Genomic DNA, 23,899 nt, shown 5'->3' with positions numbered 1-23,899 from the left:
AGCCAGGGTCTGTCTGTCTGTCTGTTTTGCTGTACGTGGCCCCCAAGTAACTCATTTCCTGCCGTTGGTCGTGCGGTAGGGTTGGCAGTTAGTTGGCCGTTGACTCAATATCGCTGATGACTGTGGTGGCCACCGCACGGCGCTCGGGCTTAAAATCTCGCCGGTGACATGGCTTAGGGAGGAAGTCGGGTGTTCAAGGGGACGTCATTCCTCCGTCCCTCGTCCCCTCGGTTATTGTCCTGACCTTTGAGTCGTCTGGTGATTACTGCTCAGCCAGTGGGAACACTTAGGTGGCACCAAGCTCCCAGTGTGTGTGTGTGAGAGAGAGATATGTCTTCTTGCAGGCTGTAGTCTACATACAAATATTGTTTGTATCCAAGGTTTCCTTCACCAGATTAAGAGTCTCATGGGGCTGCTTTTATTTGAGGAGAAAATTGCTGTAATCTTTAATTAGTAACAGCACCAGTAGATTTCGAAGCATTATTTCCTTGAGTTGATTTTCCTGATATTTGGGGTGCATGCCGGGTGATTTCCTGCTATGCTTGATGTGCTCAATACACTCTCTTTCTACCCTACTTGCGAGAAAGGGCACCCGAGGCTGGAACTATCGACTGAGTCAGCTCTGGAGTTTGCTGCATTCTCGTGGTAATTAGCCTGGGCACGAGTTGCAGGAGGTGATAATGCATCACCCTGACACATGCTATTGATTGTCGATCTCCTAGCGCCCTCTGTGCGACATGAGTTGGCCGACACCACTCACCTCGTCACACGTTCCGCTGGCCGTTACTGTCCGGTGTCCGTGGAGTGATTGCCGTCCTCCCGAAAGTCGCCGCCATGTTGGTACCCCGGGGTGTGTGGGTAGGGGTGGGTGTGTAGGGGTGGGGTGTGATTGAGGGACTTCATCGAGTGCTGTCGCTCAGGATTCCCATGAACATCGCACGGTGGTTCGCCTGGAGTGACGTGCGACGCCCAGACAAATTATTCATTATATGGTTCACCTACTGACATTTGTCGAGTAGACCGTCAATTTCCATTTTTATAAATTGCAGGAGCATAGCTTGCCCAGAAATCTTTGTGTTAATAAACTATATTGTGTGGACCTTTCCGGGATTTCTTCCTCAGTGTTGTAACAGATAAGCATCATATTATAATTGATAAATTCTACGACAATATCTGAGACATATTATTTTGTAATCGATAAATATTACGAGGTATGCATATAGGATAATGATGTAAGCTTTATTTTGTTATCAGTAAATCTTGTTGATATTTTCTCTTTTGGGTTTATGGCCAGTTCCTAATTTTTTTTCTCTTCGCGAGTCTCGCACATCATTGAGATAACCAGAAATGCCGGAAAAGCATTTCGTGGGGAATATGAAAAACCTTTTTCCGTTAGCCTCAACTTCACCCTTTCCACATTAAAAGAAAGTCTGCAGCATTGCATTCATCTTTGCTCCCTCCATCGCAGAGAAAGGCCTGCAGGTGACCCGTGGCAGAGCCCTAGAGGGGTTAGGAGCGTATAAACGTCTCCCGCGTGATTTTGTCTAATCAGTCGCAGGAATTAGAGGCACGTGAGATCGATACCGCTCCTGGCCCTGGCTTCGCTCGCCTCCTGGCAAATGGTGGGTGAGCGGCAAGGAGAGGGGTGAGCAGGTTTCACTTTACAGTTTGCCATCATCGTGACGGACTCTGTCAAACATTGCGGCTACAACATGTCCACCACTGGTAGAATAGGGAGGCCAGGAATTCAAACTGCCCTTCAGCGCGTGCACGCATGTGTAGTTACGTGCACGTGCGTGATTGCAGGATGACCGGAAACAATCTATACTGTGGGTGGTAAGAAAGGTTTGATTGGCGGAAGGGTGGGGACGGAAGTTGCTGTGACGTAGACACGTCGACTGGTGACGTAGGACATTATTGATTGCAATCATTGTTGTCGTCCTCACGGTGTAGGCACGACTGTCAGCTAATGAGTCGTCAGCTTTTTTCTCGCCCTGCACGAAAGTTTGTTCAACAGAAGGATTTCAGATAGTCTCGTAGTCTGCCTCCTCCTTGCTTGCTCTGTCTTTGATGTATCGCTACCTACTGTCCTCACAGACTCAGTTGTGTAGTGTAGATATATTGCACGCACGCACGCACACACGCACGCACGCACAGAAGGTGAAAATGTCAACCCACCACAAGCCACAAATCTCAGGGTTTCATTTTTTAAGCTCTCGCTTGGGATGAGTTATTGTCACCGCAGCCTCATTATCGTCCTTGGCCACAGGCTGTAGAACTCCACCGAGAGCGCAGCTACCGCATCTCGTCGCACATTTCTTTCTTTTTTTTTTTTAAGGAAGAAGCAAAGAGGTGATTGTCAAAGAATGTACTCAACGTGCACAAGCTGTTATCGATCTCACCGGATACTGAACAGCCTCACAACATGGAGCTGTTTGTATCTATATCACCAGCTAGTTGTATATGTGCACCTCATTGTATCGAGATGCAGACGGCACCGAGTGATTGCTCACACTAACAGCCAAGACAGTGCTTCACATGCAACTTTATTATTCCTCGTTTCCGTGTCAGTGAAGTGCTCCACGGGATGTTTCCCCCCTCCCAATAGCAGCCAACTCATTATCCATCCGCTTATTTCTTCTAGCGCTCGGAGATAGTTCCGCTGATAAGCAAGAAAAGGAAGCGCGAAAAGACACAAGGCGACTGGGTAAAACAGATGTGGATGGTATGGCTCCCATGACAAGAACATGTTTATCACATTTAAGGTTCATTATTCAAAAAATTGTCGGCTGCGTGACCGGCAGAATTTCTACAGGAATGTCATTTAAAAATACTGCCATACTGATGAGGGTTGGATACAATACAGCAAACATGGTCACGTGTTCAACAGCGTGCATCGTGGTTATAAATGTGTTTAGCATGTTAATGTATGTAGTCGCCCTCTGTAATCAGACCAGACCGTAGGCAGACGTGACATGTCGCGTGACCCCCTGTGGTCACCTCTCGTTTCAGTTTCCTGTCCGTCTTAAAAAAAAATTCTTTTTGGTCCGAGGGCTGCTGCTAGAAGTTAGGCGCGCTCCAGCAGCCTAGCATCGTGTTATTATCGCTGCCAGACTTTTTACCATTCGGGTTGAAGCTCAGTCGAGTGTTCTGAGCAGAAGTTAGGAGTCTGAGCGGCTTGTAGAGCCGTCCGAGGTCGCTTTCAAGGAACTTTTTTTGTTTTGTTTTTTAATAAACAGGGTTGGCTGAGGAAGAACGGTAGAGAAAGTAGAAAACACGAGGGAATGTGACGAAATGGCGTGCAGCACAGGCTGATGAGTGTAATACGACACAAGGTGTGAAGAGTGTATAGTGTAACCAAGTGTAAAATTTCACAAAGCATATAATGAGTTAAGCAGGCTCGCAATCTCAAGCTGCGGCGGGTCACAGAAGAGAAATCTGAAGAGCAGAACAAACAGGACCGCGGCACGCGCCATGGCGTCAGGCGTCAGGCGTCGTCCAAACACTCGTCCCTCTCCTCGTCACCTTCTTCCTCAAGTCTCGTGTTGGCGCGTGAAGTCTCCAAATTGTTTCCCACCACCACGTCTCGAGAGCTGGTGGGCACGGGAGTGCACCTCTAGAGGCATTTCACTGCAGATAATTGCTTCTGAAATACAAGAATGCGTCTTTGCCGGCAAAAGGCTCTTAAGACCTGCTTCGTTACCGTCTCTCTATCATGCACAGCAGCCGGTAACAGGTTCGGATAAATAGTTCTTTCCTTATATATTTTGGTCGCTTTTGTGTTGGATTAGCTCGTGGCGGCCATGCAACTTATTAGTTCTGTGTATAATGGTGGACAGATTCGTAAACCCTCTGGTCTTGTTGGGTAAAGAAGGTCAAATGTCATGTTCAGTGGTAATCATTCAACCAACGATATCGTCATAACCGAAATCAGAGGGTGGCGAAGAATGATCTGTTTCACACCGTATTCCTACGAAAAAAATTTTCTTGTGGAGAAATCCTTGTCAGGCAAGCAGCAAGTTTTGTTGTGGTTTTGTATCGGTTAATGGCGGAGCGTTCTTTCTCTTCACACAATACTTATTTGATTTTGTTTCATTATGTTCGCTGCCGTGAATAAGTGTTGGCCTTGTTATCACTAACTGCAAATCAATTTTTCCTTTCTTTTTTTTTTTTTTAACGGCGCCAAATGGAGCACGCGCTTCTTCCAACACACGTGCGCAGGTTTGCCATTCCAGATCGTGCAAAGTGTGTGGCAGGTGGGAGAAGCTTTGGGGTGGGCCTTGTCATTTATTTATTATTCAGCTTTTAGACAGACGTTTGTCATTATTCTTCCTTCAGACAAACGTTTACTGTTTATTATTCACTCTTTAGACAGACATTTGTCGTTATTCTCCCTTTAGACAGACATTTACCGTTTCACCTTTTGGATAGACAAGACACACGACTCTTCTCCCTTTCTCCCTTTCTTCCCTCCTCACACCACAGTGTATTTGTATTACCAACACAAAGCTGAGCGCCTCATTCTTTTAAATTTCTACGTGGCAGTTACATTATTAACAGTATTGGAGTGAGTTGTTTTCAGCTGCATGTGTCCATATAGAAAGTCCTCACACACACACACACACACACACTGTCTACAGATATATAAAATATAATAGAAAGTTGTTCCAAGTTGGCCTAGACTGTGCGGTGTCTGTGTGGGTTCGACTGACATAACAGAAGTGTAATGGTCGAGTGTGTGTGTTTGTGAGTGTGTCCGTGTAGGTTTTCATTCAATCATCTGCCGCGGACCTGAAAGAGCGACACAAAAGCGACACCTGGCATACTTAATTCGTTTCTGTAAGTCTTATAGCCGTGTATTTACCTACACAGAAAACTCATAGCAATGTGTTTATTCACACAGAGAACTCATGGCAGTGTATTTACTCACACAAAGAATTCTTTACCGTGTATTTACTCACAGACAAGTCCTAGCTTTGTTATTACTCACGCAGACAACTTACAGGTGTGTTTTCAATACCAAGAACTGAGACATCTGTTTCATGTATGTACTCGCAGACCTCCTGGTTATGTCTATTTATAGTTGTACCTCAAAGGGTTTTTATCACAAAAGTCACAGAACTGTGGACGATATGATGGCGGAGTGCAAACCACTGAGGATGCACTCCACTGGAGTGTCACGGTCTGTGTGACGGCACGCGGTGTCGTCATGATCAAAGACAAAGGGACAGTTTACCGCCGGTTACCTTGGTGCTGTAATTATTAGTTCTGCACCAAGACTCGTGTCCGGCACCATCGTCCTTGCCACGGGGCAGATAATCGCGTGTGATTGCGCCTATTGTTCGCTAGAGTTGCCTGTCCATTAGTTGATGTTGCGGCTGAGTGCACAGAGTCGTCGTGGTTGTCGCTGTGTGTCTGGTGATCCCCCCGCGGGCAGTGGCGGTGTCGTGGATGGACTCTGGGAAACTGTTGAGCGCCACCTGCGTGAAATGTTTAGTCAACAGTCGTCTGCCCAGGGGAATGCTGAGCTCATCGATGCTTTAGCACGTGAGACCGTGACCGGTGTCAGGTCACGTGACAAAGTCACGATCAGTCCCCGTCTGCTCCTCATAATCACCTCCGTTAGGTTGTCAGACTTCTCTGGCTTGGGGAGTAAAATATCTTGGAAGGAGGGAGAGGTTTAGTTAAAGCTGAATAAACTATCAGGCAAATATTATCTACCCGATCGGGAACTGTGGAGGATGTCGACTGGACTGTCGCTATGGCGACACCAACCACATGTCCATCGTCAGATGCTGTTTGTATCGCTGCCGTGACGTGTGGATTATTATCTACCTGCGCTTTGCTGCATGGAAGCCCACCTCGGCTCCCTCTCGCAGACCCCTTCCCTCCCCACCCCAACTTGTTCCTGCACGCGGTGCCAAGAACCCGAGTACGTGAGAGAAACTGAAGCAAGTTTCTGGCCTCTGGCGCTGGCTCGGTGTGCACCCTTGGTGGTGGGAGGGCGCGCAGCTACGGGAACTTTTCGCCCCGTGAAGCGCCGGTGGGTCTGCACTTTACAGAGACAGGTAGACAGGTAGACAGGTAGACCATTGCCTGGCTTTCAGCCTTTTTGTGGCTTTGACCTCGAGAGCTGTGCAGGTGAGAGCAGTATTCTTCTGCTCGGCTTGTGGCTTACCTGTGGCTGCGGTGTGTGCTGTGATAAGGCTATAGGTGCCGTGTACCTGGTCACCACAGGTAACTGTGTACTGTGGCGGCGACAAGCTCACCGGACATGTGCGGGCAAGAGTTATGAACATTTCCACATACACGCTTTGCGCCGGGTGCCGATGAAAATAGACGACTAGATGTCGGGTGGTGGTGAAGGACACAGCTATTGCTGGCGTTGGCTGGGGCACCGCGCGCGTCAGAACTGACGGTTGGCCAGCTGGCGTCACTGGTCGGACAGGTGGCCGAAGTCCGCCATTAAAAAGCTCTGCGACCTGTTCCATATATGTATGTGTGTAGGCGCAGGGACATGCTTATCTGCTGGCAGCACGACGAGTGTTCAAGCTACTTAAGGAGTATTGTGCCGGGGAATAACATTGTGGGTACACGGCTGTCTGGCGGTGAATACGGGTGCTGCTTTGTTTAGGGTGTGCAGGAAATGTACACCCCTGCTCCAGGTGCAAAGTGCATTCACACACTCTCCTCCCAACGTGAACAACTTCGCTTTGGATTACTGGTGATGTTTGTTGCTGATGTTTCCAAAGATTCAACAGCCACATCAGTGTGAGCAGGGAACGGAGAGGTAGTGGCCTTTGACCCCTGTTGTGTGGAGGACTTGTATCATACTGAGAGCTGCTGCTGTCCGGCGAGTGGATTCTGTCACGTGGTCACGAGCTCCTGGCGTCTGTGTCCCTCGCTGAGTGTCCCTCAGCCTGTCTGAAGGTCTTCGTCAGAACCTGGCGCGAGAGGCACAACTACTATGCCCTTTAACCTTTGTCTAGGTCGGCGTCGCCGTGGACCGGCAGGGCGTCAGTTCCTTCCCCCTGAAGTCATCGAGGAACTGGCGAGGGTGGGTGTTTGACGAAAAGCGGGTAGATGGGAGGAAGTTCTTTACTACTTTGACATTAGGGGAGAGAAGCCGAAGAGGGTGGGATTTTGATACATCAGCTAAGCCATGGTCTGCATTCTTATTTAAGGCATCGTGAAAAACAGGATATTCTTTTTATACTATAACATACAAGACTTATAGTTTTGTTCTTTGCCATTAAGCCATTATGTTTCGTGTTCTGATTTTTTTTTATAATTTCATTACATTTTGGTAGCCATGTTTTTCCCTCGGCTTTTGCACTAATGACTCGGAAGTGATTAATGTGGCTTTCCAGGCCGGAGTTTACTTACTGAACTGCACTGTCAGTTAACAGATTTACTGCTCTGGATATTACTGAACTGATTGTAGAGCTAGAGTTTGCTTGTTGAACTATAAATTATTCAGCAGGCTGTAGGTGCCAAGGTTTTAGACTACTTAATGTTCGTGCGAGCAAGTTCTGTCTAAACTGTGTTAAAACGGAAACTTTAGTGATTTGACAGTTTTCTGTTAATGCCTCGCTCATCTCGAATCATGTATTCTAAGAGAGAAACAAATTCCACAGTGAACGCAGAGAGCCAACGCTCACACACACGCACATACACATCTATAGCATGTCAGGCAGGAAAGGGCGATTTTTTGAAGTTATCCTGCTGGTCTGTGCAGCCCGTGCTAACCCACTACACAGCACTTTCATTTCTTTGTTATGTGTATCTCATTGCAGCCATGTTTTGGAGTTTTCTTTCTAATTTGTGTCATTCGTTCCTACTTGTTGGCTATTAGCTGTACACACACTCTCTCTCCACATTTTTTTCTCCCCTCTTTCTCCTTATTTTCTATCCATCTTAGATAATTCATAAATCATTTAACACAAGTTACAAGTTAAATCAAAACAATTTTTACTGTATTACTATAAGGAAAGAATACGTGAGAAGACAGTGGGATTTTTTAAAAAATTTTGGATGTACTTAACAGCGATTATATATAAAATATCCGCGTGTAAGATGCTGGTTTTCGGGCCAGTCATTGACCATCTGCTGGGAGTCTGATGATGCAATACAACCACTAGAAAATTAAGCTGGTGAACTCAGGCTACATAAGCATGACTGTCTTTCTTGTCACAAGCCGCTTAGTGTGACCTTTGCTTTTTTTTTTTCTGTTCCAGCCTCTGAAGCGGCAACGGTCTACCCGATCTACCCGCTCAACGGCCTCTCGTCGCCGTCAGCATGACGATACGTGTACTACATGCCTGCGAGGCACACTTCATTGCTACAATGTCTGTATTCTGGTGAGTACTGGGAGGGGGACACCACTCTCCTTTGTATATTGGGGGACATCATTCATATTTTGGTGAATAGTGGGGAGGGCACACTACTGTTACAAGATGGTATTGGTGAGTACCCGGGGTGGCCTGCTTCGCTTCCTGTTGGGTAAAGAACTTCATTTCTGCAACGTGTTGTAGTGGAACCTGGTGATGCTTGTGGGTGAGGCTGTGTGAATAACAGTATTAGCTCCCCTTTCCGCAGATGCAGAAGCTGTGAGCGATGGTTGTTTGTGTGCAGATCATCGGGTGCGGAGCGCTGGGTGTGGGCGTGTGGCTGCTGGTGACGGACTTCGGCGCGCGCAATGTCACGCCCATCGTGGGCAACCAGCTGTACGAGGTCACCACCTACCTCCTCATCGCAGGCGGGGGCGCCGTGGCTCTCCTGGCCTTCTGTGGCTGCTGTGGCACTATTCGCGAGGACAAGTGTGTCCTCTCATTTGTGAGCATTTCACCTTTCACCTCTACCCTCCCACCTGTCTCCTCTGTTTGTATTTCTGTTTTTTGTCTGTGTGCTTACCTGCCTGTCTCTCCTAGCCTCTTCCTCTCAGATCCATCATTTTCCACGCCACCCTCTCTCCTTTGTCTCTCAGCAGCAGAGGGAATATTGCTAAATAATTTGTTACAATATTTGCAGTTGTAATAATAAAAAATGAATAGATGAATAAAAGAAAATATGAAAAAATCATGCCCTTAGAGATTTAAGCTCTCTTTTCTCACTCGATCACAAATACATTAAGGGTCGGGTGCCTTGTGTTAATACAGTAACGGCCGGGTGCCTTGTGTTAAGATCGAAATAAAGTTTTCTGTTAGTGGCCTTTGAGATGATTTAATATCCAAATTACAAGAAGCCAATTCATTCAAGTCTCACGAGGGCGGTGCGCGGATTTTTAACATGTGGCAGGTGACCTTAATGTGAGTAATAGGAGTGGGCCCCCTTAAAGACCGGTAATCTCTGAGGCTGTATGTAAAATACTTTTGTCTGGCGCAGTTAGATTGCCGTGTGTACATACAACAGCCGATAAGAGCCGCATTGTCTGTGGACACGATTTGTTCCCGACCCACTCGATGTTTGCTGTTTGTTTTCCGTGGAATGAGGTCAATACAGTGCATTTGTTCTCGTCGGAGGAGCAGGTCCAAGGAAGCCTGACTAGAGACCTACACACTGCTGACCGCCTTTGTTAAATTTCAGGCAGCAGTGAACAGAAGGAAATTAATAAATCGACTCTTAGGGCGCCGGGCGGTGAGGCGGTTGAGCCGCGTGTGGGTGGCTGTTTGAAGATTGTTTGAAGCAGAAAATTGCACCACGCTTGCCTTGGCCTGAGTTCATAGACGACTACACTGATGGGCTTACAATGAGTGAGGCCCTGGAGAAGCTACTGTATCGGAAACTTCCACGCTTCACTGAACATTGTGAGCGAAGGCTGTTCACATGAAAGGCTGGAAAGCATCCTGGACTTGTCAGGACCGATGTGATCGGCCTTGTGAAGTTTTGTGATACAGTCGTCAGCTGGAGAAGCAAAAAGCTGTGAGAATCACTCTGCGGAAATAACAGTTATTTAAATAATTTAAATAACAGCAAGACAGTGATAGTCGCTGCTCTCTGGGTGGCTGCAGGATGCGAGTGTTAAGACTGGCACGACAGGTCGCTGTGTATCCCAGTCTTACTCGTTTTGTTTCAGATTCTGTGTAGCCGCAAATATTGCTTAGATATGCGTAGATTGTTTAGGTATTCAAGGAATGTTTTACTTCTCAAATCACACTTTAGTGAACACCGCCATCTGCAGAAATCTTTAGTACCCGTGGGAGTTATCGCCCTACAAAGTTGATGTCACCCGGCACATACCTGTTGAATTTCTTTTGACGGGATTCATTTCTTCAAATTCCTCCTTTCTTTCTTTTTCTCTCTACCCCAGTGTGGTACAGCACCGTTCATTAACCGTTTATTACTGTGTTTCATTACCGTTCATTACTGTTTCAGTATGGCACAACGCTGGCCATCGTCCTCATCCTCCTGTGTATAGCTTGTGGACTGGCCTTCTTCTTCAGAGGAGTGGTGAGTAGTGTTGAGTGTGCATAGGATGTGTGGTCCTGTTTGTCGTGTGACATCGCATTTTTGTTTAGTGAGAACGGTTGTGTTTGTCCATCCCCATCATGAAGTCTGTCCTGTGTCCACAGATAGCAGATCATATACGCGGGCGCATGAAGAACACGCTGGCCATCAACTACGGTGTGGACGTGCGCACAAACACGGAGAACCGGCGGATAACCGAGTCCTGGGACTCCATGCAGAGACAGGTCAGTGGCGCTCGAGGGTTCTAGGTTCACATCTCATCTCGGGCACATTCTTTTGATGCTCACAAGGTTGTTCCTCAAAGTGGTTACCTCTTTCCCTAGTTTTTTTTTTCCTCTTCCTTTTCCCTTAGTTGCATAATTGGTGTAAGACATGAATAACCCCCTCTTAGTTCCTTCTCTCCTGTCTCTCCGGTCCCCTGCAACTTCATGTATCTAAATCACTGCTCGTTAGAATAATGTTCAAAGCAACTAAGTTTTGTTTATGTGTTGTTGTCTAACAGCTACAGTGCTGTGGTGTAGCAGGCAACACCACTTCTGATGAAGCCTGGGTTTTCTATTCAACACAGACACAATGGAACAAGAAGGAACTTCAGAGTAAGCCTGCTATCTATTTGTATACTAATTTCTTGGCTAGACAGCTCTTCACCTGTATACTCAATAATTTTACCTTCCTGGTTTCGTATGAAATATTTTAAGATTAATAAGGAAAGACCTTCATATTAGCTTTTTTTTTGAACAAAATCGGCCATAGAAGTGAACAGTGTGATCTGGTGGAAGCATGGAGGCAATGTGAAGTGTAATTATCATCTGAGTTGTAAACATTTTGAGAGAGTTCTTCTTGTGTTCAGAGCCCGAGAGAAGAATGGTGCCGGAGAGTTGCTGTGCCAAGGGGGACATACACCTGTGCACAGGTCTCAAACCTTTCGACGGGCCGCCCATCTTCTACAAGGGACACTTGGAGCAACATCGGGAGATAAACCCTTACCTGTACACAACAGTGAGTTTTCTGTGACTAACCCTCCATTTTTATTGAGCAGCCTCTGGTGCAGCGGTTTTCCTGCCGCAGGTAACGACCCTGTAGATGCCAGTGCCGTGAGAGTCGGGTGTGCCAGGTCACCTGCCTGGTCAGGTGGTCAAGTCTGGTGGGATGGCGCTCTTATCAGCTGACCCTCGTGGTGCATGCGCCTCGGTACTATCACAGACGAGCTGTAGACATGCTTCAGTGTAGGTTTGATGATGATGATGAGGAGGAGGAGGAGGAGGAGGTGGATTGATGAGTAATGATTGATGATTAGACTCGAGATAAAAGATAGTTATTCTCCAATTTGCCAATTATCCTTAAAATGAGGAAGAAGATGTGGGATTGGTCTGTAATGTGTGCTATTTATAACATGCCATCATAGTAACTTGGGCTGTGGGGTCAAAGGTTGTGGGAGTGTCACAGTCTCGTGTGGTGTTTCAGGGCTGCTATGACAAGCTGATAGACTACCTCAAAACCTACTCTGCTGTGGTGGGCTGCGTGGCTGCGGTCGTTCCAATATTTCTGGTGAGTGAGCACAGACACGGGCTCCTGTAGTGCATGTACCCTCGCTTGGAGAGAGATCAGGGTATGGGCTTCGTGTAGCTTTGAATGTTAGCTCAGACTGGCTCAGTGGCTTAGGGAGTAAAGAAATGTACGTACATAAACGATAGGTACTGGCCTAAAGGGTCCGAAACTGCAAGTCAGTGGCAGACATAGAGCTTTTAGTGTCACTAGGTCGTCATCGCCATGACCCCGGAACGTCAGGATCACAAAGTTCAAGCTGTCACTGTCGATAGGCTACACTGGAATCGATGGTGGCGCCATCTTTAACAGGTCGTGACAGGTTTGCAGTCAGCACCCAGAACGAGCAGACACCCCGCGGCTTTCAGACAACTAACGCATACAAACACACCTGCCATCGATGGCGCCCTCCGGCTACAGCAGTCCTCAACAAGGAATGTTTGAACTCCACCCCCGACACACACCCACATCTCCCCACCCCACTCCCCTTACCGTTAGTCCTCGTGCCGGACGTCGGCATCATGCGTTACCAAGGATTCATTTTTGTCTATTTCAGCCACGAGTCATTAACAGTTTCCCAGAACGGTTGTGGGTAGGGGGTACCCGCGTTCGGTGGTTAGGACCTCCAGACCCAGCTTACCGTTGGCGTATCTGCACGTTTCAAGCCTCGGCCAATTGAAACTTCCGCGCGGAATGACGCAATTTGGCGGCCGGGCGGAGCGGAAATGGCGGCAGTGAATGTCTGGCATCGGGCTGGGCGAGCTGGCAAGGTGGCGTGACGAGCGGTGTTACTTGTGTTTATTAAAAGTCCCGCCGTAGTACCACGCTGTTGGGGAGGTTGTGGGGGAAGTCGATAATGAAACCGCTGTCGTCAGTCGATTGTCGCCATGGAGATGATCGCGTGGTTACCGCCACAGTGACGTGGACCGTATGCGCCTCTCAGCGCTCGAGTAGCGAAATAGACACTTGCAGGAGTTAGTTCCCATTGTGAGACCCCTCGCTTAATTTTTATTTATTTTGGTAAGCTGTAAATAGCGTAGACAGTTTAAGACATAAATAGATGTAGGCGTTTGAAAGGTCAAGAACAATTCTATGAGTTTAGTATTGTCTGGAGCTTAGAAACCGAGGAACTGCTGACGAATCGGAACTTTTGTGGAGGCATTGCCATTTGTCCCGATCCCTTGCGGGATATTGCTACCTACATGAGTCACCCAAGCGTAAATTTCTCTCGTCCCTCGTATAGGGTGGCTAGAAATGTCTTGGCTATATCACAGCGACACCCGGTAGCTAGTGGTTGTCTTTAGAGTGGTTGTCTTTTTAAAATAAAAAATGAGTGAGTCTCAGATATCACAGAATTCAAACAAAATCGTGTTAACAACTTCCTTTGACTTTGTTTCAGGTCCTGGGAATCATCGTGTCCTTCTGCCTGTGCGCGCGCGTGGCCGGCATCACATCGGACGAGGCTGATGTGTAGCGCTGAGCCGACACGCCTATGACACACGGTGCACGCTCTTCCTGCCCCTCCCGCGCAGTGCCTCCCTCTGGCGTGACGTCATAGCAGGATGACCGTTGGGCAGGTCTTCTTTGAAATGCTCCAGGTTGACGTCACACATTCTGGTCGCGTGCGGCAAGGACAACTTCCAGAAGTCGAGGCCGCCACTGATCCGGTGGCGAGGGGAGTTAGTTGGGGATATGGGGAGGGTATTGCTAGGGAATCAAATGGAAGAACAAGGTTTTGAACGACTTGGTGGAACTGAACGGCTTCTTCTCTTTAAAAAAAAATTTTGTTTGTTTTTAATCTTACTGGTTCAAAACACGGATATTGACAAGGATGATGTAAACCAAGGTAGGTAGGTGTTCGTTAAGACATGATTTCCACGGCATTTTATGGTCAGTGGATGGAAGACCTGTGGATGACCTGTGCTGTGGATTTTCGTGCTATGATATTGTTCTGCCAGTAGCCATCAATAAATTGATTGGAGACAATCGAACATCTTAATAATCGTGTTTAGTGGACAATTTCTTCTTTTTATTGGATAACTAAATGTCAAGATCCGCTGTCTTCATCACGATGACGAGTCACAGGTCGTATCATAGGGTGATCACAAATCTCTGGAGGTCAAACTGGGGCATCAGCAGAAGACTTGCTGCACTCGGAAGTGCGTGTACATAGCACATTGTGGCCTCTTTGGGGTTTTTTGTGACTTTTTAAACAGTTTGGTGCCCACATGTATTTATACAGCGCTGAGGAGCACTGCGTCTCTTACTGCTGTAGTCGGATCGCATCTGTTGATTGCTAAAATTAAACAAAAATTCTTACTGGCCTGTGACGGCGCGTGTTCACCTGGCGTGCTACAGAGGCGATGAGATTGTAACTGCCGAGAGACATCCTGGCGTCAATGACCGTTCTGGTCATGTGACGTTTCGCATCACTGCCTTGTGACGTCATCAACGGTTGCACATCGCACACCATCCCAGCGTGTCAAGGACAATGTTGGGTGCTTGTCAGCGATGACCTGACTTTTTAGTAGAGGAGAGGGTGTAATTTATGAACAAGATGCTGTGACAATCAGGGCTCTGTCCACTTACATTGGCGGCCGGTGAAAAGGGGGGTAACCCCACGAGAAGGTGGGCCTGCAAACGTCACGGCCGTTCACCCGCGTGCGTGTCGGAAGATGCCAGCCATGGTCTGACCTCCCGGTAACCCTGCTGCCTGAAAAAATAGTTCGCAACATCACGCGCCTGCTCGTGCAAGTGATGGCGACAGTTACCTCCCCTGACAGCAAGATTACCCCACCACGCTGTCGCCAGGTTCAGAGGTCGTGGTCGGTGGACAATAATAACAACAACAACAAAAACGAAAGTTGTTACGCGTTCTTCCCAGAATGCAGCAGTCGCAAAGTCTCGACGATATCTCGTACCTAACGATATGCCGGCTGTGGGTTTTACGCTATATCCGGTGGAGGCAGACTTCACGATCTCGTCTTCTATGGGCCTTACACAACGTGTGTGTGTGAGACTGAGACTGTCTACGAGTCTACAGTAATGTAGGTCGGCTTGCCCCAGATACGGAAACAACTGATGCAAGTCACCCCGTGCTCCTGTGCCACCTGGCTGAGGGTCAGCGTCAGGTGTGTTTGTGGACAGTCTGGTCTGGTCACTGTGTGCGGTCGCTTCACAAGATTATTGACAAAATATCGGAATCATCACGTGACCACTGTACATCGTGTGCCTGTGGACATGCATCTGTGTGAGCGTGCGTGCACTTCAGTGCAGTCAGTACAGACCGTGACTGGCTGCATGCAGTTGTATGCTGTTAATGGAGTTTCCAGTTGGATGTTTAAAATGTTATAATGTTGATGTTGAATTAGGTAAAAACTTTGTTGTTTATTACATCAGTTACGGCAGTTACAGCCAACAGCAATGTTTGACTGATACACACGCACGCGCCCACGCACACTGTCCCATCCTTCCGTCACACACTCACACACACAAACACACACAGTCACACACTGACTTGTACCCATTCCCTGTTACCAACATCAGTACATGTCTACATTCCAGTTGCCTGTTTAATGGTAGAACTTCCTGCATGTATTTTCTCCAGACCTGAAAGGCAGTGCGCGTGTGGAGAGTGTGACGAGTGTAACGAGCAGTGTCTCCCCATCTCTGTGTACAGTCTACTTGCACGTCTTGTGGTCCTTTGTTTATCAGGATGGAGGCAGTTGATGTGTACAGCTGTACAGTTGTGGTTTTTGTATAGAACATATTTCTGTTATTTTCAGGGGAATTGTTACACAATTGTTATATGCATGAGAAAATGTTTTGAAATGTGATCGAGGCAAACTACATCCCAGCAGATTCGCTGGGCATTTTTTCATGTGTCTTTTCGTATTATTTTCTTTTTTAGGGGAGGGGTAGGAGAGATTAATTAATACAATTTTCGATTAGTATTGCATGTTGTAGTGTTGACCAGTGCCTATGTTTGTATATGACCCAGTTGTTTTGCCTGTCCCTGATAGCAATTGGCATATCATTTGTTTTTGTGGAATGGGGAATGATTTGCGGGAGTGTTGTATTATTGATGCTGATGTTGCCTGCAGTATTTTGACAGGGGTTGGTGTGCCTAAATGTGTGCGCTGGGGAGGAAGCTGTGTTAAGAGTCATTTCAATCCTTTTTTTAATTTTGTTTTGTATTTTTTGAGCGTGCACGATAATTTAATTGTAGGATTATTGCTAGTTGGCGTGTGCGTGACATGACAATTGGTGCGTATGAGACACTCGGCTAAGGCTCCTGTATGCAAACCGTGACGTTTTTGTCACAAGATGGCCGCCTGACGCGTGCAAATCCTGTTTTTCTCGGTATCTGGGCGTGGCGTTCTGCCGGATGGCGTCTAATCAAATTATTTACTACCTGCAAACACTTTTTTTTTTTCGGCTCTGCTGAACGGAGTTTTGTTTTGTTTCGTTTTGAAACTTGCGTCTGGTGTTTGCCTGCAGTGGTGGTGGTGACTGGATAAAGCGGATTGATTTTGTTATTTTTAGAACGATCCTTTCAGCTTCTTGAAGTACGTGTATTTTTATTGAACTGCCTTCACCTGTGTCCCAGGTACTTCCACTCCCTTCTTTTGCTAAGCTGGAATACGGTCAAAATGCTAAACCCTTGTTATATCCAGGGCGTATTGCTGTTACTCCTGTATTTTGTTTGTCACAAACTTTTGCAGACTGTTGAGATTTAGCAAAATCAGTGTAATTCTTGCCAGCATGGGCAGATTCCTTGTGTACAGGTGAGAGAAAATCACCTGACGCCACACCGCATTACAAATAGGTGCACACATGTATGTAATGATGCCAAGCCAATCTTCGTACAACTTGAAATGTTGACAGCACTGTATTTATAAATAACACCTTCACCTTTTTGTCCTAAAAACTGCCAGACAGGCTCAGTGTTTTTATCCTAGCACGTTCTTCCACCGTAGGACTTTTTTCAGTAAAAAGTCTAGCTGCTCGTATGTCGTAAATAAGAGGAGTGGTTTGGTCGCACAGTTTGGAAGACCTGTCTACCTTAATGGAAATATTGAAAGGGTGGGAAGGGAGAAATCTCTTTAGAGTAAGGGTAGGTGTGGAGTCCAGGGAGAAATCATCCATCACAAGCGAGAGGCAAGATTCACCATCGCATGCTCAGGGAATGGTGATGAAGACCAGCACGTGACCCCGTCGTTACATTCCACGGGCCGGTCCTGGGCTCGTCGCTCTGTCCAGCCAACTCATAGACCGAATTTCTTCCAACTGCTTCTGGTTTGGCCCGTCAGCCATGATTACATCAACTTGTAGTCTATGGCATCGTATGTATAGGCGCTGTGGTTGCCCCCAGGTTGACATCGTGTGTGACAAGGCAGTCTCACCGTGGGTTGTAAACAGCGAACACTTTAAGCACGAAAGAATATTCCACAATCTCTCCATCATGTTTTGTTGTTGTTTTGGAGGGGGAAGGGGGCAATTTCAACATAGGCATGGCAGACACAACATTTAAGGTTCAACAGGTGTCTGTGTGTTAGGTCCTGGTACAACAGAGATCATGGAGTACAGTCCCAGTACCGGCAAACGTGAGCGAAGGTAGCAGGGGGCGAGGCCATTGTTTTTTAAGTCCGCGAGACCCGACTGTCGTTGCTATTCTTACAATCTGTGTAATGTGTGCATGAAAGTGGAATCTAGTCGTTTTATCAAGGACCGCACCATCCGCCATCTTGCGTGGTCTGCCTACAGCATCCGCTTGCTCGGGCCCCGCGTTCTGACATTTTTCATTCTGCATCAGTGTGCTGTCAAGATAATCTCTGCTTTAAATTTACTGTTTCGTTTTCTTTAAAAAAATATCGGTTGGTGTCGATTAGTTCGACTAGGCTGTGAATTTCTGTCACCGCAGTTTAGCGTGACGCGAGGACTCATGGGAAACATTGCACCTAGCTGACATCGAGTGTTGCCCAGGTAGCAGAGTTCAGCAACTCCATCAGAAGCCTCACGCAGCTCACGCTTTTTAACAGCCTCGTGGGTGCACTGCAGAGGTCAGGAAGTGTGTCGATGAAAATGAACACCAGGGTAACCTGCTGGTGAGGTTCTCGGCATGGAGGTTGAAAAGTTTAATCTTTGTTTTCGTGGTCACCGTCAATACTCCATAAACCGCCGCCAAGAAACCCTGAAAAGTGGAGATTGTGAATAGAGCTCACATTAAACTGAAATTTATTATTTAATAAAAAGAAGGCCGTCGATTGGTTAGAACAAAGGTTACATAAATGGAACAGTTAATTGTGACTTGTTGCAGATCTTGAGGTCATCTTTACAGTAGTTCACCCTCACATAGAAGTCATTTTTTCGCCATGCGGCATCATTTTGTCACACCTGTAATCACAGTGCTAGTTGTCGCTTTCAAACGCGTTTCATGTTTTCTAATCAGATATGCACCTGGTTGGACAATCCGGCTGGTTTTCACCTGTTGAGGCATGACAATCCCCAAATCCGTCTTCTTTTTGTCTCTCTCGGAAGCCTCGAGCTAGAAGATGCACCCACACTACTGCCAGTCTTCATCGTGACCCTCCTGCACTTCTCGCAATTTTCTCTTTGTCTTTGTCTGGCATTCAAGAGTTCCGTTGCTGGTCTCGAGTTACTGTTAACGACGCACTTGTTGTCACAAGACCCCTACCCCACCACCACCACCACCACCACCACCGCCGCCGCCGCCTGCCACTTTAGTGTCCGGTCAATAAGGTCTGGTTTCACCGCTCGCCTTACCTGCACGGAGCTGGGAAGATTTTTGTTAGTGAGCGCTGTTCACCCAGTTCATTCACTGACATTTAAAACAATTGTCTTTTGTTTGTAAATCTTTGCGGGATTTCTTTTGACGAAAGTTTTGAATTTTGTTCACCTTTCTCTTGCACCAGAATTTTTTTTTTTAAGTGGCGGAAGAGGGGAGTGGGTTTGTTGCTTGATTTAAATCCGCAGCGGTTTGGCTTATCTGGTTGGTTCAATGGATGTACACGTCCTTCCACGGGTCTTTGTCTGCTTATTTGAAGGTCTTCCTTTCCAGTAGCGATCTTTAAAGAGTTTTTCAGGCTTACCGATTGAGCACCTAGTGCTGAGTTTTCTCTCTTCCACCAAATTTCTTCTAGAATGAGATACGGTACGGTGACAAGATATTCGTGACAAATGTCAGATTTATCTTTATCTCACTGAGAAAATAGGTTAGAGTTAGTTATTATGTCCTTCACTAAATTAGCCATCACAGTGTTCCTTGTGAGAGCTCGAGGTAAACATCTTAAAACTACAGGTGTCTCAGATATCACAACTGTTCGAGGCCTGTCGCATTCAATGCCAGCAACAATACTCCATCTTCTTCTCTCCCTCCGTCATCCCCCAAACAACTCGCCCACCGCATTCAGCGGAAGCCTAGCGTGCGGTGGCTGCAGGCGCATGCGTGTCGCCCCAACATTCCAGTTTTGTTGATGGTGTCGCTTTTAGCAAAAATAACAAGACAACAAGAGAATGGTCAGTAAACAGCAACATTTGACATAGGAGGAGGGGCCTTCTTCGCATCCTGTTGTACAAGTCAGAGATCATGTGACTGTATAATGTCCTTTCACCAGACATGAAAAGCGAATATCAAGATGGAGTAGGGTTTAACATCCGCACACCACAGGGTGTATCGATACATTAACAACTGAGACAGGGTTATACGTTAATGTACACCTTCCATCAATTCTATAAACCCTTCTTTTGCAAAATGACCTGTTGGTAACTGATTTTTTTTTAAAAGGCTTCAGTAACCTTTAAGTCGATTTGTCTCCTCGCTGTGCAGACACCAAGAATAGTATACCCGATTATGATAAACGGTTTTCCTATGCACTGCTTTGTAAATACAGCTAGCGCTGACAAATCTATTTATATCTGTGAAATGTCAAGCTGATACTTTCTTTTTTTTTTTTGATGATGATGATGATTGCTGTCTGTTCCTGTATTTCTTTTCTTGGCCACGTAGCTCGTCAGGTCTAGTTTCACTTGCGGCCAGTGCATACCATGTGATAAACGCCGGGCAGTCGCTTAGTTTCTACCTAGTAATCTGCAACACCTCCCCTACCCTCATCCGGGGACCTGCGGAGGGATGCCCTGTTGTACAAAATACACGATACCGAATAACTATTGAGATTTCAGGAAGATATTTGCTTTTTCTTGGTGTATAGACATATATGAAGTCCTTTTGAATTCTTTAGCAATATTCCTGTTGATGGTTCTTCTGAAATATCGTCTGTTTTACATCCAAACATTGTAGACTCGCACGAGTGAGTAGTTTCTTTTTTGAAAAAGCAAATTTTTCAGTCAGTAAATTTATTACTTCATTTCTCCCCATGTAAAAGAGAAAAATAAAGATGAACATTAGTTTTAGTTCTCCGCTAGTCAACCAAAAGAAAAAAAATCAACCCGACAGCAGGCAGTCTGTGACCAGTAACACTAGTGTCAGCAACAGTCTGTTTCTTGAAAATAAATGTATTGTTGCACGTGTTTAAAAACTTGAGTGGCGAGTGCGGCGAGCGAGATGTTACCGGATGTAACTGTTCATGGTACACAGGATCCCAACATTGTCCCACTGGCTGTCATTACTGCGATTTTTGTTTCAAGCTTGTGTACATGTAGTCCCACTATCACGTGATTAAAGATGAGGATTTGGTAACAACTGAGGGTAGAAGCCTTGCAGCGAGACCGTGTTAACTGGCTGTACAGAAGTCTTGTACATCACATCTCCATTATCCACGTTGGTCACGTGTTTGTGACTGATGGTAGTGTAAATACTTTATATCGAGTGTTTGACCTTTGACAGACGTACGTGCGCGAGTGAATAAATATTTTGATATAACGATATGCTTGCTGGCCTCCGGTTTCTGTGTGATGAGCGGAAAGCTGATGTGTATGAGAGAAAGAAGAGTTGGGAGAGAAAGAAAGATTGACATAAAGCTGTGGGTTCTAGCACAATCTGCAAACTTCAAAAGCAAAGTGAGACAGATGAAAAAGGAGGAGAGCAGTAGCTAGAGGAGGTAATCTCGCAAGAAGCGAGTCTCGATGCCTTGAAATCTTCTGTGGTCACTGAAGCAAGACGTTCAGGACACTGTGGCCAGACAAACAAGGAGCAACGCCTAACTTGTGTCGTCTGCTGCGCTGATACAAGGGTTGGTAAGAACAGTCCGAAGCGGCCATCTTGCTTGGTAATGGGTCAACTTCTAAGACAAATATCATTGGGACAGTTGCGTATCATATTTCTAAAAAATTAAAACTATTCTAAAGAATCAAATTATTATTTTTTTCTAAAACCGCTCCAATGCCATTGAGATGCGTGGGCACATAGAAGTGGGGCAGAGCCGAACTGGTTGTCAGTGAAATTCACCGAAAACTAGTCAGCTTTGCACTTGAAGACATTGTCTTCATGTCAGCTAACTTTTCAATCAAAATATTTTGGAATCGAGGCCAGTAACACGAACAAATTGAATGCAGCTATTCAGGTCTGGTGGTATGCAAAGCGGGTTTTTTTTTTTAATGATCAAGTAAATATCAGTTCAATAAACTATTTTTCTTAATCGGCAGGAAAATCTTTCAATTCTTGAGATACACGCTTATAAACATCAATCAGTCGTCCCTTGACTTGACCGGTCGTTGGAGAGAGCACATAGACATGGCAGGTGACAGGGTCTCACGCCTCTTGGGCGATAGCAGGTCCTGCACAGGACAACCAGTCCACTCCTTCATGTTCGTAAGCTGCTTCTTCCTCTGGCCACAAACTTCAAAGGTACCTTGAGGTCTTCGACAAGGTGTCATGCCAGCTCACGTGTCACACCAGACCAGCTTACGCCACTTCGATATTGCAAGAAAGAGTTCCTGGTGTTCTACTAGTGGGGCATCCGTGCTTCATACAGTCACTAGTTCTCTGTTCTCTGTACGAGATCCAAAAGAGCTTTTTTCAATTAATAAATTTTAAGAAAAACATGAAATTTGCAAATTATCATTTTGAAGTATTGTGACCTTACTGAATAAAAGTTCTTCAACCATCCTCACCATCATGTCAGTCTGTAAAAAGGTTATTAGTCGGTGCAAGTATCATGACAGGTTGCTAGTTGGTACGTTGCCTGAAAGGTAAGTAGCAGCAAACTTGCGATGATGAAGAAAGCATGCTGTGATCAGGACCTCCTGGAATTCATCAGGCTAGATATTTGACAGCTTCTGCTACCCTGGACAAGTGTCAGCCTCACTATTGGCCGGTTTCCCGGGCGTCACAAGGACGAGCCCTCCCACTGATCGGCCATCGACTGAGAAATAAGAAACTTTATTGCGGCGATTACACTAAAACTCGAAGGCTTTGCACCCCTTTGACTCTTTCTCTCGGGTGAAAAGTCTCCCCCTTTGCACCTCGGGAAGGTTCATTCAATCAAGCGAATATGATAGCTAGGCGCCGCGTTTGCCCCTGTCACGAGACTTAACGCCCCTTGCTGCTCGGGGAGCTCTCCAGTCAGGCGGCCATGACGATCCTATTCTCCGGCGCACCGTCAGTGCGCATGTTAAGTTTAGCACGTGCATTGTGCGCACGGCTCTGCAAAGAAACGAGATTTGACGCAATCGTGTTATCTGTGGTTATCTCCCTTTACGTGTGCGCTGGGATGCTGGAGTGGTCGGCCTTGGTGCATTCCAGAGAATGGGCAAGCAATGCCGTGGCATTTCAAAACCTGTTGGGATTCAGATCAGTACTGACAGCTTCATCCTTCTTTTCACCCGCCCGCGCCGTGGCGTGGCATGCTAATGGCGACTGGCACTTGCAGCAGATATAATGGTAGGCAAGGAGACATTTACCAGCAGCTTGATGACCACCGCGCCAGAGAGGAGGAGGAGAGAGGGATGGAGGAGGTTCATTCCGTCTTGCAGTCAGCGTGTCATGCATAAAATTAATTTTCTTGTCAGCTGCTTCGCCAGCCAGGGCTTTGATGGTGGGACTTGTTGAGGAGTTACTGACTTGCAAAGCCGCTTGTGTAAGGATCACTGAGACAGCTTGTCCTTTCATCCCACTCTCTCTTTCTTCTCTCTTTCTCACACACACGAAGTGGCTTGGTGATTTGAAGCAAGGCGCTTGCATGAAGCAGTTTGTACGTACATTGTCTTTAAACGTGTGTGTGCCCGCGCGCCTGCGTGCATCCCAGTACTCAAAGTACATTACCTACCTTGCGAGAAGTGGATAATCGAATAGCTAAAACAAATGACAAATAATCAACTTTATTATTCCCAAACGGTGATTATACTTGATCCCCTGAACATGGGTTCGATGATGAGATGTGCATCACCCTCACATTAATAAGCTGTCCCCGAGAAAAGTGTTGTCTCAAACACCTCCAGCAGCCAGTGACCAAGTCCAAGCTTTACCTTGAATTTGTTGTCTATGTACACTGTGCTGTGAAAGAGACAGGCGGCCTCCGTTAAGTACTGAAGATCTACCCCAGTGATAAGCTTGCACATTACTTACTAAGCTCAGCTCAGCTCAGCCCCAAGATGCCACTTCTCATAATGTTACCGCCCCTTTCTTTCCTCAAGACACAAAACATCTCCTCTGACCATCACCAAAAGCAGAAGCTGGTCACGAAAGTGCCAGGTCAACCTCATTAACATATCTCCAGCTATCTCACTGACTATAGTCTTTACAACAGGAGGGCTATGCATTTATTTTCATGCACGCATGCCCGTGGATACTTTCAGGCACGTGGTGGCGTGAGGCTGGCCCTGAGTATGGCATTATCGTCACTTAAGGTCTGAACATATTGTTCATTATTATCTGCAATTGTGACCCCGCAGCAAGGACCGCTATTTC

At 46.5% G+C, this 23,899-nt stretch overlaps 1 protein-coding gene across 6 annotated transcripts in view; it reads left to right on the top strand.

Annotated features, from left to right (window-relative positions):
• The window catches only part of LOC112573284 (tetraspanin-18-like), a 110,632-nt gene extending 89,713 nt beyond the window's left edge, over positions 1 to 20,919 (top strand). For 5 of the 6 annotated variants that reach the window (XM_025253507.1, XM_025253505.1, XM_025253506.1 and 2 more), the window contains 8 exons: positions 8,238 to 8,360; positions 8,635 to 8,835; positions 10,375 to 10,449; positions 10,572 to 10,691; positions 10,970 to 11,063; positions 11,318 to 11,466; positions 11,932 to 12,015; positions 13,412 to 20,919. In XM_025253507.1, the coding sequence (XP_025109292.1) occupies positions 8,238 to 8,360; positions 8,635 to 8,835; positions 10,375 to 10,449; positions 10,572 to 10,691; positions 10,970 to 11,063; positions 11,318 to 11,466; positions 11,932 to 12,015; positions 13,412 to 13,486 (921 nt within the window). In that variant the 3' untranslated portion in view covers positions 13,487 to 20,919. Of the gene's footprint in view, positions 1 to 6,082; positions 7,058 to 8,237; positions 8,361 to 8,634; positions 8,836 to 10,374; positions 10,450 to 10,571; positions 10,692 to 10,969; positions 11,064 to 11,317; positions 11,467 to 11,931; positions 12,016 to 13,411 lie in introns of those variants that run through there. The other variant, XM_025253503.1, reaches the window with a different exon arrangement.
• The last annotated feature ends 2,980 nt before the right edge of the window (positions 20,920 to 23,899 follow it).

This window comes from Pomacea canaliculata, linkage group LG10 (genome assembly GCF_003073045.1).
Source record: "Pomacea canaliculata isolate SZHN2017 linkage group LG10, ASM307304v1, whole genome shotgun sequence".
Lineage (NCBI taxonomy): Eukaryota > Metazoa > Mollusca > Gastropoda > Architaenioglossa > Ampullariidae > Pomacea > Pomacea canaliculata.
This window is presented reverse-complemented; position numbering and strand designations above follow the sequence as displayed.